Source organism: Episyrphus balteatus, chromosome 1 (assembly GCF_945859705.1).
Source record: "Episyrphus balteatus chromosome 1, idEpiBalt1.1, whole genome shotgun sequence".
Classification (NCBI taxonomy): domain Eukaryota; kingdom Metazoa; phylum Arthropoda; class Insecta; order Diptera; family Syrphidae; genus Episyrphus; species Episyrphus balteatus.
The window spans coordinates 96,720,692-96,736,206 of NC_079134.1; the positions used below are offsets into that span (position 1 = coordinate 96,720,692).

The 15,515-nt window shown below is 38.0% G+C and overlaps 1 protein-coding gene across 1 annotated transcript; it reads left to right on the forward strand.

The window, feature by feature from the left end:
* The first annotated feature begins 6,060 nt into the window (after positions 1-6,060).
* On the forward strand, positions 6,061-7,245 carry LOC129908995 (uncharacterized). The gene has a single exon (XM_055985875.1). It carries the CDS (start codon positions 6,061-6,063, stop codon positions 7,243-7,245), a length of 1,185 nt encoding a protein of 394 aa, XP_055841850.1.
* Positions 7,246-15,515: the final 8,270 nt, after the last annotated feature.

Below are 15,515 nucleotides of genomic sequence, written 5' to 3' on the forward strand. Positions count from 1 at the left end.
ACCTTTGGGTCGAATTTAACACATGTTGGTCACACCAAAATGCTGCCAGACTTCACGATTCGCGCTTTACTCCCCATGTCTCACAACTTTCTTTAGATGACTTGATTCATTATGTCGTTGGCTCTCGGTCTATAATTTCTTGCATTGAATACGTAGTATTTACTAATAAATTCGTACTATTTACTGAGTAAATACTAATATTCGTAGACAAATTCATTCGTAGGGTGCCTGTACGCATTATTCGTAGAATGTACGAATAATTCGTTGAGTTGCAACAATTTTGAACTGAAATATCCGTTATTTGTTAAACGTTTTTTATTCCTAAATAGCATCAAAAATATTAGTTGCCATACGCGTGTCGTCGCATGTAGGACATTTAGTATATTTCATGAAAAATTAAATAAGGAATATTTGAAAAATATAAGTTTGTGAAAATAGTTTACTTTCGTTCAGTGCGCGAGAGGAAAGTGCTTGTTTCTGTGTTGTATAAATCATTTATTTAATGTAATGTTTTACGATAAATAGGTAGGTACAGCCCAGGATTTACCCTTCCTTAGGCCAATCTGCATAATCTGCTTTTACTTTTCGTTACTTGCTTGCAGTTTTCGTTGTTTCTCGGAATTAAGACAGATTTTGACAAACAAATGCAAGAGTCATGTTCATACTGAAAACATGTATTTAAAAGGGTGGTTGCTGTTATTTGCACATTTTCTGAACGTGGTCTAGCATTTAGAGGATCTGAAGAAAAATTTTCATCAAATAATGGCAATTTTATGGGTCTTCTTGAATTAATAGCAAAGCTTGATCCTTTCTTGCCCACTCATATTTCAAAATTCGGACATCCTGGTTCAGGAGCAACTTCATATCTATCTTATGAAGAATTGATTTAAATAATCATTAAATCATTATATTAATCAAATTAATCAAATAAATGTTCCTGGGTATTTTGGCTTGTCTGTAGATTCTACGCCAGATTTACCTCATATCAATTCAGTATTGTTATGCGGTATGTTAAAGATGGCCCGTCTATTGAACGCTTCTTAACGTTTTTGGAGATGCATTCTCATGCTGGATCCGGTATTGCTAATCAAGCATTAAAGTATCTGAGTGAACATAAAATACCGATTTTGAAATGCAGAGGGCAAACATACGACAATGCTCCAAATATGTCCGGTCAGTATAAAGGGCTGCAACAGCAAATTCTTCTGACAAATCCATATGCAGTCTATGTACCTTGTGCATCACACTTTTAAATCTTGTTGGTCGCTGTGCTGTGGACTGCTGTCCTATCGCAGTTGATTTTTTTTCTGTAGTACAATCGCTTTACAATTTTTTTTCTGCATCAACTAGTAGATGGCAAACGTTAAAATCTGCTCTTCAAAATGATAATATGATAAAATCACTCTCATATACACGGTGGGAAGCTGATGCTGCAGCTACTTTTGCCATCATTAAATCATATAATTTTTTTTTTTTAATTAACTCGCACTAAATGGAAATAAATACCCTTAATATGTTAAACACAGTGCGAGCTTCAGAAAAATAGGGAGGGATTTAAAAGGAGAAACCGATGCACATTATTTTGAAAGCTCTGGACATTAAAATGGCAGGGAAAAACAGAGGCGGGTAATATATTCCACATTCGTGTGGTGCGGCTAAAGAAAGAATCTCTGTATTTGACGGTACGTCCGAAGTTGGGCTCGAGGGTAAACTGATGAACATTCCTAGAAGCGCGAGTATTACGGTTAAATTTTTTCAGGGGAGGAATGCAACTAGCTATTTCATCTGATATTTTTTTATAAAAATAGCGATAAAACAAGGAGAGACATGACACATTACGTCGGTGGTCAGTTATCGATCTATCATCTATCATTTTGAAAGCACGTTTTTGTATTCTGTCCAAGAAACTCAAATACGTTATCGGAGCACCTGCCCAGATGTGACAATTGTATTCAAGTTTTGGTCGAATGTAAGCTTTATAGATAACAGCTAGATCAGAAGATGAGAAGAATTTCTTGCATCTTCTGAGAAAACCTAAACATTTCGCAGCGTTTTTGGTGACATCGAATATGTGTTCATTCCACAGAAGGTGGTTTGTTACACTCATACCGAGAATGGAAAGTTTCTCAGTTTCCACTCAGTGCCACTCATTGATAGTGGCATGGGTGGAAGGTTCCGTTTTAATGATAGTAAGCAGCATTGTGTTTTTGACGCATTAAATTCTACACGATTTCTTATTCCCCATTGAACAATGCTGTCAAGATCAGAATTTAATGAGCTTATCATATTTTGTCATTGAAGTTCCACATCCGAAAGACTTGGGTGTGAATCCTCAAACGAATATGAAAAACTGAGGGTACTATCATCAGCGAAACAATTTAATGGATTAGAAGTTTCAGAGAGCAGATCATTAATGAAAATGAGGAAGAGATTCGGTGACAAAACGGAGCCCTGTGGGCACACCAGCGTTTATTTTGTGGGTTTCAGACTTGAAACCATCCAATACGACTTGTATTGAACGGTTCGAAAGGTAATTTCTAATCCAATGAAGAAGAGAATCATCGATACCAAATGCATACATTTTCGATAAGAGAGCTTGATGCCAAACTCTATCAAATGCCTTTGAAATATCAAGCGCAATAATCTTGCTGTCTCCAAAACGATGCAAAGATTTGTTCCACTGTTCGGTGAGATATACCATCAGATCACCAGTGGACCTATTGCTACGAAAGCCGTACTGCCGGTCATTAAGAAGCTTCCGTTCTTCGAGATATTTCTTAAGCTGGAAATTAATCAGCGTTTCCATGACCTTGGAAAGAAGGGACGTGAGTGCAATCGGTCGATAGCACTGTGCAAGTCGAAATTCTTGACAGGCGCGCGAATAACTGTTTCGCCCTATTTCGGACCCTAAAAATCCACTGGCATCATTAGTTTTTCGATTTATCGGTACGACTTCGAACAAAATTTTTTTTGAAAGTTTTTTCAATTATTTTGAGAGCCTCCCACTGTTTTTAGTAATTTTTAAACCAAAAACAATATTTATATTGCTAATAATTCTGCTCAAACGTTATTTCCTACCAGTAGAAAGATATTATAAACAATTTTGAACAATTTATTTGAAATTTTATTCTTTTTTTTTTTAATTGAAAAAAAATTGAAATTTTTTACATTGGTTATCTTTTTTTTTCGCTGTTTTTGTTCTCTGCACAAACAAATTGCATGTTTTCCATTAAAAATTAATTTAACTGTTAATTTAGTGTTGGTAAAACTTCGATAGTCTATCGATAGCATCGATAACAAAAAACATCGATACTTCACAAAACTATCGATAGTTTAATACTTCCAAATTATTTTACCACAAGCCTTGCAAACCAAACCTCAGTAGTTTAGGGGAAAATACAACCACCAACAAAGTCTAGTTTGTAGATGTATGTGTTTCCTTACTTACCAAAATCTCTCCCCTCAAAAAAAAAATTGTTTTGTTTCTCCTTCTTTGTAAAATGGGAGGAAAAGAGCGCAATGTATGCAATGTACAAAGTTTTGTCTCTTTTGTTCGCGTTTGTTTTTACTTTTGCTGCATTTTATATTTTCTAGTGAAACCTTGAAAGCCGCAGCAACATAGCTTTGCTGAGCAAATTATCTTTGAATCTGAGTTCGACATTTTCTCTGTGCAGACAAAAAAAAAATCTGTCCTTTGGAGAATTAAAATAAAACAATTTAGTTTAAAAAATAAATAATCTTCTCAGTTATTAGTGAAATCAATAACAATCTACCACACAAATTCTTCGGCACAAAAATTACACCATCATCGGGAAGTTTGACACCGCTTCACAGCTTCAGCCTTTGTACATTAAGAAAAAAAAAGGTACAAAAACCACCACCAAAGTGCAGAGTAATTTTTTCTTTTTCACTGTTTTCAACTGGCCAGGCCAGGGATCTGTTTTTATTTATTTAGTTTTCAAAAAAAAAAACTATTTTGTGTGTTTCCAATAAATATTAAATAAATATAATGGTTGATTAAAAGAATTATTGTTTTTTTTTTGAAGATTTTTTTTATTTCAAGTGAAATCACAGTTTTATTCTTAATGAGACAAATTTTTTTGAAATTATATTTGAAACAAATTTATATGTTAAATTGAAGTTTATAAATAATTTTTCACTAAAAGCTAGTGAATTAAAACTATTTATAAAATTGAATTTATCATGTTTCATGTGTGATTTCAAAAGGTTTAGTTTCACTAGGAACAAACTATTTCTTTTACGTACAATTTTCACCACTTCTAGATAAGTACTTTTAAAGTACAATTTTCAGTGGTTTTTCTGTATCTAAAAAAGTACTGGAAAATGTACATCAGAAGCACTTCCAGATGTGCTTCGCTGATGTACTTTAGAAGTACATTTGTCTGTAATTTAAATGGAGGGGACATTCATTTCATCTTGCATGCAAGAAAGAGATAGATGCTTCACGTATTCTTATATACAGAAAGTATATAACTGAGTTTTTTCCCGAGCTCCTATCTTTTTTCAGTGGAAAAGAAGTACTTCTTTTACGTACATATTTCACCGGTTTTTTCTGTAGTTCTACGTTTGCTGGGAGGCTACCAATATTATCGATAGTTTTTTCTTAAAACTATCGATAATGCAAACTATCGATATCTATCAAACACTATGTTAACTCGTTGTTTACATCCAATGTCAAACGAAAACTTAACTTGTAGTTCAAATAATGTTTAATTAATTTCAAAGCTATTTTTTTATGAGAAATTGTACGAGTGGTTTTAAAACTTTTTGGTACGTATGAAAAATATTTCAATTTAAAAGTTATAAGAGACGCCGAATGGGAACCAAGCATTATTTGTTCAAATTGTTATAATAAGCTTATCAAATGGTCAACTCTGGATTTTGGAGTCCCAATGATATGGTCAGATCCAAAAGATCACAGTGAAGATAACTGCTACGCATGTGTAAATAAATTCGCCAGATTAACTCGTTGCAAAACTATTTACAAAAGTGTTCTGTGCGCTCAAATGCCAATACCTCATTTAGATGTCAACCGATTCCAAAGTGTTCAAGTCCAAGTCCATCTGATGAATGTATACCACCTTCCTTTCAATCAAAGCCAGAATCATCACTTTCGGCTTATCAACCTTTTGAATAAGAAAAGACTTGTAATCATGTTGAGATTTCTCAAACGCGTTTAAATATAATGGTACGACAGCTGAAATTGTCGCAAAGGCAATTGCAACGAAAAAAATTAAACACAATTTGAACTACAAGTTAGGTTTTCGTTTGACATTGGATGTAAACAACGAATTAAAATAGTGTTTCGTAGATATCGATAGTTTCCATTATCGATAGTTTTTAGACAAAACAATCGATAAAATCGGTAGCCTTGAGGTAAAATAATTTGAAAGTATTGAAACTATCGATAGTTTTATGAAGTATCGATATACTCGATATTTTTTTTTTTGTTATCGATGCTATCGATAGACTGTCGAAGTTTAATCGACACTAAATTAACAGTTAAATTAATTTTTAATGGAAAACATGCAATGTATTTGTGCAAAAGAGAACAAAAACAGCGAAAAAACGATAAACAATGTAAACAATTTCGATTTTTTTTCAATTTTTTCAAAAAAAAAATCACTAAACTTTCAAATAAATGCTCGGCAAAAATCCGTGTATCAAACCCTCCTAGTGGGTGCCGGGCGGTAATGATCACCACAGTTTTATCTTGTACGTTTTTGGCAAGATGGTGATCAGCTAAGGTCAGGTTGCATAGCTGTATTGTTCTTAACTCCTCAATAGTTAAATAATCAGAAATGCAATTTTACCATCGATACAAGGTTCCTAATTTTCAGTGGTGGGGTGAGCGTGCACATAATCCGTGCCGAAGAAATGGAAGGCTGGGGGATAAACCAGTCGTGAACGAGCTCTTTCGGATGCCTTGGCAGGATCCGTCATAATTTTTGCCTTGCCCCGGTAATCGGCTCTGCCGGGGTTGACCTTTTCTTTCCGACCTACTCGTGGGACCTTAATTTATTTTCAAATCTTTTTAAAATGGACGAAGACAAGACAGACGTAACAACATCCGAATTGGAGGATGAACTCTTGGCATCGAGCCAAGAGACCATTGTGGATAGCTCGGAGACTGCTAGAAGTGCTAGCGCTCCTAAGCAACCTCCACACCCCGGAAGCACAGCTAGTACAAGTAGTACCTCTGTGCCTCGACCATATAAAGCCCAAACAAATCCGTCGGGTAGCAGTGCTACCGACAAAAACCTCAAAACAGCGAGTTTGCATCGTAGAGTGGACTTCAAGAGGGCTACCTTCTTTCTTAGCAAGATTGCTAAAAATAAGGAAGCTGGAACTCCACACGAAAAAGATGCCGCTGATAAAATCAGGTACGAAAAAATTGTTGAAGAGTACAACAATCTTTTTGTTCATCCCGAAAAGACCGCCAAGAGAAATAGATCTCTTGAGGAGGGTAACCCTCCTCAAAAGAAAGCTAAAACCGGCGGCACCAAAAAGAAAGGGCCACCTCAGGGAGCGGCGCAATCGCGCACTTTAAGTGAGATCGTCAGGGACGATCTTCAAGTGGCGATTGTAGATGAGCTCTCCACTGACAACAAAGGTCTGATGTCAGTGTGGAACTCCATCGAGGCCAAACTCTCTGAGATGGTCTTCCTCTACACCCTATCGGCAAATGAGGGTCCCTACCCTAGCTTCGACTCTGGTGAGATGCTCAGGGGATACAGGGTAATTAAGTGCGAGGATGGGTTTTCTAGGGATTTCCTTAGTAAAAGTGTTGATGAGATCAGCACTAAATGGGATGGTTTGAAGCTCAAGCTTATCCCAGCTAAGGAGATTCCTAAACAACCACTGGCTCGCATTTGGCTGCCCCTCATGAGTATCAAGCCAAGTGGAACGGAGCTGATCCGCAGTCTTCAGAGGTTAAACCCGCTGATTCCGATGCATGACTGGGCAGTCATTAAGACTGAAGAGCCGCAAAAGAACAGCGCGTCTTACCTTCTGAGGATCTGCGAGGTTAGTCGTGGGGCTCTCGAAAAAGCCGACTTTAAACTCCGTTTTGGCATTAGGAATGCCAAAATAAAGATTCTGCAAAGTCAGGAAGCGGACCCTAACCTAGTTGAGGATATCGTCGAGGATGACGATACCCCCAAAGAGGCAGGGTTCTCCGGCAAGAGGCTGGTAACTGACGATGCAGAATCCGATATAAACTAAAAACATGCTGCACGTCGTTCAGGTTAATCTGAAGCACTCTAAATGTGCTTCAGATAACCTGAGAGTTTTTCTAAGGGAGGAAAACTTTGATGTGGGCATCATACAAGAGCCCTGGATTAATGGCCTCCGAGTGAGAGGTCTCCAAGACAGCCAATATGACCTTTTTTACAAGCCCGTCAGTTCGAGCCAAGGTAAGCCAAGAACATGTATTTTAGCTAAAAAACACTTAAAAGCTTTTTTGTGTCCCAATCTTAGCACCTCTGATTTGACCGTTGTCAAATTAGAGGGTTCAAATACTGATGGACTACTTTTGGCATCTGCGTACATGGCACATGACCAGCAGTCACCGCCGGAGGAAGTACGTAGGCTGACAACTCAAGCCAGTACAATGAAGACAAGCCTACTCATCGGGTGTGACGCAAATGCACGTCATACTCTTTGGGGTAGTTCTGAGATCAATGAACGAGGTGAGTCTTTATTTGATTATATCATTGAAAATAACCTAACTCTTTGCAATAGAGGTACTACTCCAACATTCACGTTTCCTAGTTCAAGGAACTATGAAGGATGGGAGGATGTACTAGACATCACTATTACAAATAGCAACTTCAATTTGCAGGTTGAAAATTGGAGAGTATCCCCTTTAAAATCCTTTTCAGACCATAGTTGGATTCTGTTCCAACTTAAGTTTGAAACCAAAATCCCACCCCCTTATAGAAATCCCAAAAGAACTGACTGGAAGAATTTCGGTCAAGTTTTTAGTGCAAAGTTACGCAATATACCCAATATAAATACAGATTCGGTGGATGAGCTCGAATCAAAGGTAATGACCTTTGAACGAGCAATGATCACTGCCTTTAAAGTCTCTTGTCCGGTGAGACATAGTAGCAAAATATTTCCCCCCTGGTGGAACGAAGACCTGTCTAATCTGAGGAAAATGACTAGAACAATCTTCAACATCTGCCATAAACACAAATTCTATGAACCCTATAAAGATTGCTTAAGAGTCTACAAGCGTAGCATAGCATCAGCCAAAAAGGAAAGCTGGGAGGAATACTGTCACTCCATAGAAGATATTAAGGATTCTGCCAGGCTTAGCAAGGTTTTATCGAGGGAACACTCAAATCCCTCGTTTCTTAAAAAGTCTGACGGATCCTGGACAATATCTCCAGCTGAATCCTTAGAATTATTAATGACTACTCATTTTCCGGGGTGCGTTGATAGCACCTCTGAAGTGAACATAAATCCCACTTTGCTATCAGTTACGACTGAGCAAGTAAACCTCCTGATAACAAAAGAAAATATAGCTTGGGCTATTAACACTTTCTCTCCGTACAAATCCCCAGGCCCTGATGGTATTCTGCCCATTATGCTGCAAAATCAGCAAGAGATAGCAGTTCCATGGCTTGAAAAAATCTTTAAAGGCTGCCTTCTTCTTAATCATGTGCCCAAGTCTTGGAGACAAGTTAGCGTGGTTTTCATACCCAAAGTGGGCAAAAGAGGACATGAATCCGCGAAGGATTTCCGGCCAATAAGTTTAACATCTTTCTTACTTAAATCCTTAGAACGAATCTTAGAAACTCATATTAGAGACATTTTTAAAAGATGTCCTCTAGCCAGTTCGCAGCACGCTTATATGAGGGGCAAATCTACGGAAACAGCCCTCCATGAAGTCGTTCGAACAATTGAGAACTCGTTACACTTTAAAGAATATACCCTAGCTACCTTCTTGGATGTAGAGGGAGCTTTTAACAATGTCCTAACCGAATCTATTCTCGAAGCCCTAGTGACTTTTGAAGTAGAAGACTATATCAGAAGTTGGATTATTTCAATGCTAAAAGAGAGAAGAATTCAAGCAAGCTTAGGAAATTCTAACTGTTTTAAATGCGTTAATAGGGGTACGCCTCAGGGTGGCGTTCTTTCCCCACTGTTATGGCTCCTTGTCATGAACAATATCCTCGTGAAGCTTGAGAGAAGTGGAGTGAAGGCAGTGGCATATGCGGATGATCTGGTTGTACTTGTATCAGGAAAGTTTTTACCTGTGATCAGTGAAATGACTGACACGGCTTTGAGAAAAGTTAGCAACTGGGCTACAAGCTGTGGCCTAGGAGTTAATCAAAGTAAAACAGAACTGATGCTTTTTACAACTAAAACCAAAATCCCTGTCTTCCCTCTACCTCAGCTCAACGGCCAAATCTTATCACTTTCTTCTAGCGCCAAATATTTAGGTGTAATTTTGGACACTAAACTGAGCTGGAAGCTTAATATAGAAGAGCGGGTTAGAAAAGCGAGCATTGCTTTCTATGCCTGCAGTAAAACCTTTGGGAAAAAATGGGGTCTTAAATCAAAAATGATTCTATGGACTTACACAGCGGTTGTACGACCCATTCTTACCTACGGCGCCATTGTTTGGTGGCCTGCACTCAGTAAAGCTTATAACATCAACAAACTTAAGAAAATCCAGAGAACAGCAAGCGTAGGGACGACTGGAGCCCTCCGGTCGTGCCCCACGGAGGCTCTAAACGTTCTCTTGCACCTCTTACCCATAGACCTTCATATCAAATACCAGGTCTCTTGTAGCGTTTTAAGGCTAAAAGAAACAGGTAGTTGGAAGGCAAAATCTTTTGGTCACAGTGACACAACAAATTTAATACCATCGGATATGCTTCTGACACCCACGGACTACTGCACCCCTATTTTGAATACTGTAATGAATTGCAAGGTCAGCTTCCCGTCGAGATCAGACTGGGAAGAGGGCATTGTGACGAGAGGCTTCGACACCTGCATTTTCACTGATGGCTCAAAAATGGACTGTGGGGTCGGTTCGGGTGTCTACTATGAATCCCTCAATATCTCAAAATCCTTTCGACTACCAAACTTTGCAAGTGTATTCCAAGCGGAATTGCTGGCAATTAAAGAAGCTTGCAAATTACTTAGAGTATATCCAAATCAAAACCAAAATATAGCTATACTAACAGATAGTCAGGCAGCTATAAAAGCAATTGCTTCGGTCACGACATCCTCCAAATTGGTTCAGCAGTGCAGAGAGGAACTCTCATTGCTGAGTGAAAGCCTCACAATCACTCTCATCTGGATCCCAGGTCACAGTGGTTTTGAAGGCAATGAAAAGGCGGATGAACTGGCCAGGCAAGGATCAGCCCTTCATGAGTCACTAGCAGAAATAGTCAACATTCCCATAGGAGTCATGAAGGGCGATATCTTCTTAAAATACCTAACAAAAGCTAACAATAGGTGGCACAACTTGACTAGCTGCGTCATATCCAGAAAAATCTGGCCCACCTATAATAAATCCAAAACATATGACCTAATCTCTAGACCCAGAAAAGATATTAGCAGAATCGTTGCGGTGTGTACAGGACATTGGCCGATAGGGGAACATGCAGCAAAGTTGGGTATACCGCACAATACCTACTGTCGCAGCTGCTTGGACCAGCAAGAAAAAGAAACGGTCTACCATTTCCTATGTCAATGTCCCGCCCTCGCTAGGAATAGAGCACTCTCTCTGGGGAGCGAATTCTTTAATGTCATAGATAACATCTCAGAATCAAAGATCAAAGACTTGATCTCGTTCCTAAATGCAACAAAGTGGATTTAGGACTGCCTAACACTTGTTTTTCCCTTTTTTAAAAACCAATTAAAAAATGTATTTCAAATAAATCCAATTATCACTCACAGGTTTCATAAGTTTTGGTATCAAAACGGCGCATCCTGCGCTAATTGGGTCAATCAAACATGGTTTGCCTTGACCGCCATCTCTACCTACCTACCTACCTACCTTCAAATAAATTGTTCAAAATTGTTTATAATGTCTTTCTACTGGTAGCAAATAACGTTTGAACAGAATAATTAGCAATATATAAAATTGTTTTTGGTTGAAAAATGACTAAAAACAGTGGAAACTTCTCAAAATAAGTGAAAAAACTTTCAAAAAAAATTTTGTTCGAAGTCGTACCGACAAATCGAAAAACTAATGACGCCAATCGATTTCTCGGGTCCGAAATAGGGCGAAACAGTAATCGCGCCCCTGTCTCAAAATTTTTTTTCAAAAAACTTGCATAGAGTCAAATTTTCTCAAGTGGGCCACCTAAAACCGACTTCTCGAATTTGATGCTTTTTTTGCATATATTGAAAGATTTGCGTGTTAAAAATAATATTCCAAAGTATTTTTGAAAAATTTCAATTTTGTTAAAAGTTATAAACAAATGAAATTTTTCAGGTCTTTTTGTTAAAATGGCTAGGTATATCTCAGTAATGAAGTCATAAAAATAAATAAAATTTGGTACACATATTACCAATTGTACACCCAACAATTTACTTAAAAAAAAAAATTTTCAAAAAAAAAATTATTTATAAATAATTAATTTTGTTAAAAACAATTGCATTTTTTACTAACTTCTGGGGTATGAAGGAAAACCATTTTCTTATATTCGATTTGAAATTTTATAAGCTTTCATTATCTGAAAGAAAATTTTAGTGCAATTCATAAGAAAAAAAGTTATGCATGTTTAAACTTTGCCGCATATTTATTTTTAATAGCACTTGTCAACAAAATTGAACTTTTTTTCTGCCACAAGAACCAAAATATACTTTTCTAGTGGTTTTTGGGGTCTTGAACTCGAATCCGAAGTCAGAAAAATGTGATTGACCTTCGTTTTTGAAATATTACCGTTATAAAAAGCAAAAAAGCGTAATTTTGGCTGTTTTCAAGGTTATGTTTTTATGTGGTATAATTCATTAAAAACAAATTTGTAACGGTGTCTATGAGAACATATTTTATTCTTCCAAAAACTGTTTAAATCTTTTCGATATCTTTTTTATTGGCCGAGATATTTTTAATTAAGTAAGTCTTTGGCTCAAAAACAGCACTGGTCAACAAAATGTATCTCTTTTTTGCCACAAGTACTAAGATATACTGCGCGTCACTTGAATAGAAACAACAATTTTTCTTTAGAAAATAGCGATTGGCGCTTTTGTGAGGTAACTTAGTAGATTTTTGGTTTTGCATTTTCAAAGAGGAACTTTTAACAAGCAATGTTGTAAAAACAAAAAACCCAAAACAGAAACCGTATGGCTACTAGTTGCGTTTTTTCGCATTACTTCACAAAAAACAGTGTTTTTTTGCGTCACTTGAATAGAAACAAGCTCTTAAATTCGATAAAATGATGAAAATTCGTGGAAAACACTAATTTTAGTAAAGCAATATTAAACTTTGACATTATTTGCACATTATAACCAATTATAGGCTATGAGCTACCATTAGGCACCACAGAAAATGTATAAATAGAATTTAACATTGAAAATGCACTTGTACTGTAGACAATCGTGGACCTAATTGGAGAAAGTGATAAAAGTGTTTGGTAGGTTAGGTTAGGTAGTAGTGGCTGTCAGGCAAATTACCCGACACACTTAGACCCTTATGGATCCATTGTGATACCACAAAAGACTAGCAAGTTGGGACTCACTAGCCGAACCACTCGGTGCTTCTTATGAATGAAGATAGACTTTTAACGTCCGTTTTCACTAGATCACTAGTGTAATCGTAGAAGAATTCTCCTAGATGGAGTTTTCTTCTATTAGAGAGAGCAGGGCAGGTGCACAGAAGATGTTGAACAGTTTCCTCTTCTTCTTCATCCATGCAACTTCTGCAGAAATCGTTAGAGAACACGCCCATTCTTTTTGCGTGTCTACCTATTAGACAGTGTCCTGTAAGGACACCTATGGTGCAGCTAATATGCATTCTGTTTAAATTTAACAAACCCTTTGAACGTTTCAAGTCTATACAAGGCCATATTTGTTTAGTAGCTAGGCAAGTATTACTCTGAGTCCATCTGAGGTTGGTTTTCTTTAAAGCGTCCTGCTTTAGCATAAGTTTGCATGTAGCGATAGGTGTTCCTATATTGTTCCTTTCTGGTTGAAGAGGAGTAATTGTTCCTAGTTTGGCAAGTTCGTCTGCCCTGCAGTTGCCTGGGATGTCTCTATGTCCCGGCACCCATACGAGGTGAATGTTAAACTGCTCAGACATCTCCCTTAGAGATGTTTGACAGTCGAGGACCGTGATTGAGTTTGTAGAGACGGAGGCAAGAGATTTAATGGCTGCTTGACTGTCCGAGAAGATCCGAATATCCGTGTTGGATATTACGTTTTCTCTGAGCCAAGAGAGAACCTCCTTAATCGCCAGAATTTCTGCTTGGAACACGCTACATTGGTCTGGTAAGCGGAAGAAGAGACTGAGATTCAGTTTTTCCGAAAATATGCCACTTCCTACACCTTCATTGGTTTTTGAACCATCAGTATAGAAGTGTAAAGAGTCATTATCCAGAGTACTAAGGTTCTCCCATTCAGTTCTGGAGGGAATGGAGTTCTGGAAATTATTATCGAACACCAGTTGAGGTGTGGTATAGTCTAGACTATCCGGAAGGAATCCGAAGTTGTTTAGAATGTTTGTGTGGCCAATATGATTACTGGTCCACTGAGAGGTTGCTTTTAGACGAGTAGCTGAGTTAGCTGCTACTTGTTTGCTGAAGATGTCTAGGGGTGTGAGATTTAGAAGTATGTCTAGGGCGTCAGAAGGGGTTGACCTCAGCGCACCGCTTATGCACATACTTGCTGACCTTTGAACTTTGATAAGCTTGTTTAAGTTTATCGTTTTGTCCAGTGCGGTCCACCAAACTACCATCCCATATGTAAGTATTGGTCTTATGACCGATGTGTACAGCCAGTGTGCAATGTTAGGAGAAAATCCCCATTTGCCACCAATGGCTTTTTTGCATGAAAAGAGTGCCACATTGGCTTTTTTAACTCTTTCTTCAATATTGAGCTTCCAGGTCAGTTTTTTATCAAAAATGAGTCCTAGGTATTTAGCTTGATCGGATAGAGTAAGTGTTACCTCTTTAATTGTAGGGAGTTTGAAGTCTGGAATCTTGTATTTCCTCGTGAAAAGGACAAGATCCGTTTTGTGGGGATTAATATCCAATCCACATCCTCTAGCCCAGTGAATTAGCTTGTTTAAAGCTGATTGTAGAAGTTCTGCAAGTGTCTGTGGGTATTTGCCCGATACGGCAATTGCCACATCATCCGCGTAGGCGATAACCTTAAAACCTTCTCCCTCTAGGTCTAGCAGCAGTTCGTTGACTACTAAGTTCCATAGGAGAGGCGATAAGACCCCTCCTTGAGGGGTCCCTCTGTTGGCTGCTCTACGGGTTTTGAAGTTTCCCAACTCTGAACTGATAATCCTGCTACTAAGCATGATTTCTATCATGTTCTTAAGCGGGTCTTCTATTTTGAGATTGTCAAGAGCATTCATGATTGCTGAGTTCCTGACATTATTGAAAGCACCCTCTATGTCTAAAAAGGCGACAAGAGTGTACTCTTTGTAGTGTAGAGAGTATTCAATGGTGCTAACCAGAGAATGGAGAGCAGTTTCCACCGATTTCCCTTTAGTGTAGGCATGTTGTGCCTTAGAGATCAGACATTGTTCAATTTCCTGTCTTAGATGGATATCTATCATTCTTTCTAGAGTTTTAAGCAGAAAGGATGATAGACTAATAGGTCTTAAATCTTTTGGAGTGACATGAGAGCATTTTCCCGCCTTTGGTATAAAAACCACCTTTGCTTCTCTCCAGGCCTTTGGAATATACGAGAAGCTTATGCAGCTTATCATTATAATTTCCAACTTTCGTAGTATGATATCTGAGACGTGTTGTAATTCAGCGGGTATGATACCATCTGGCCCAGGTGATTTGTATGGATGGAAGCTATTTATTGCCCATATTAGTCTATCCTTGGAAATAAGATCTTTGCTAATTTGATAAAATTGGTTGGGTCGGTGACCAATGTCACTTATTGAGTTCGAGCTACCAGGGAAATGAGTGTCTAGTAGCAAGTTTAGCGATTCCTCATAGGAGCTAGTCCAATCGCCATTAGAGTCTTTTAGGGAGCTCGGCATGGTTGGATTAGTTGAAAGGATTTTTCTGAGTCTAGATGCCTCAGAAGAATCTTCAATTTTACTACAGAAGTTCCTCCAGGAGGATCTTTTACTTTTCCGTAGTTGTTTCTTGTAACTTTTTAGAGAAACTTTATACAGGTCCCAGTCTAATGGGTTCCTTGTTTGTTTAGCCCTATTGAAAGCCTTTCTACAGTCTTTCCTGAGCGGTTCTAGCTCTTTGTTCCACCAGTGCGGTTTTTTCTTTCCTCTTATTATGGTAAGGGGACAAGAGTTAGCCATGGAATTGTTTAGAGCTTTGGTAAGA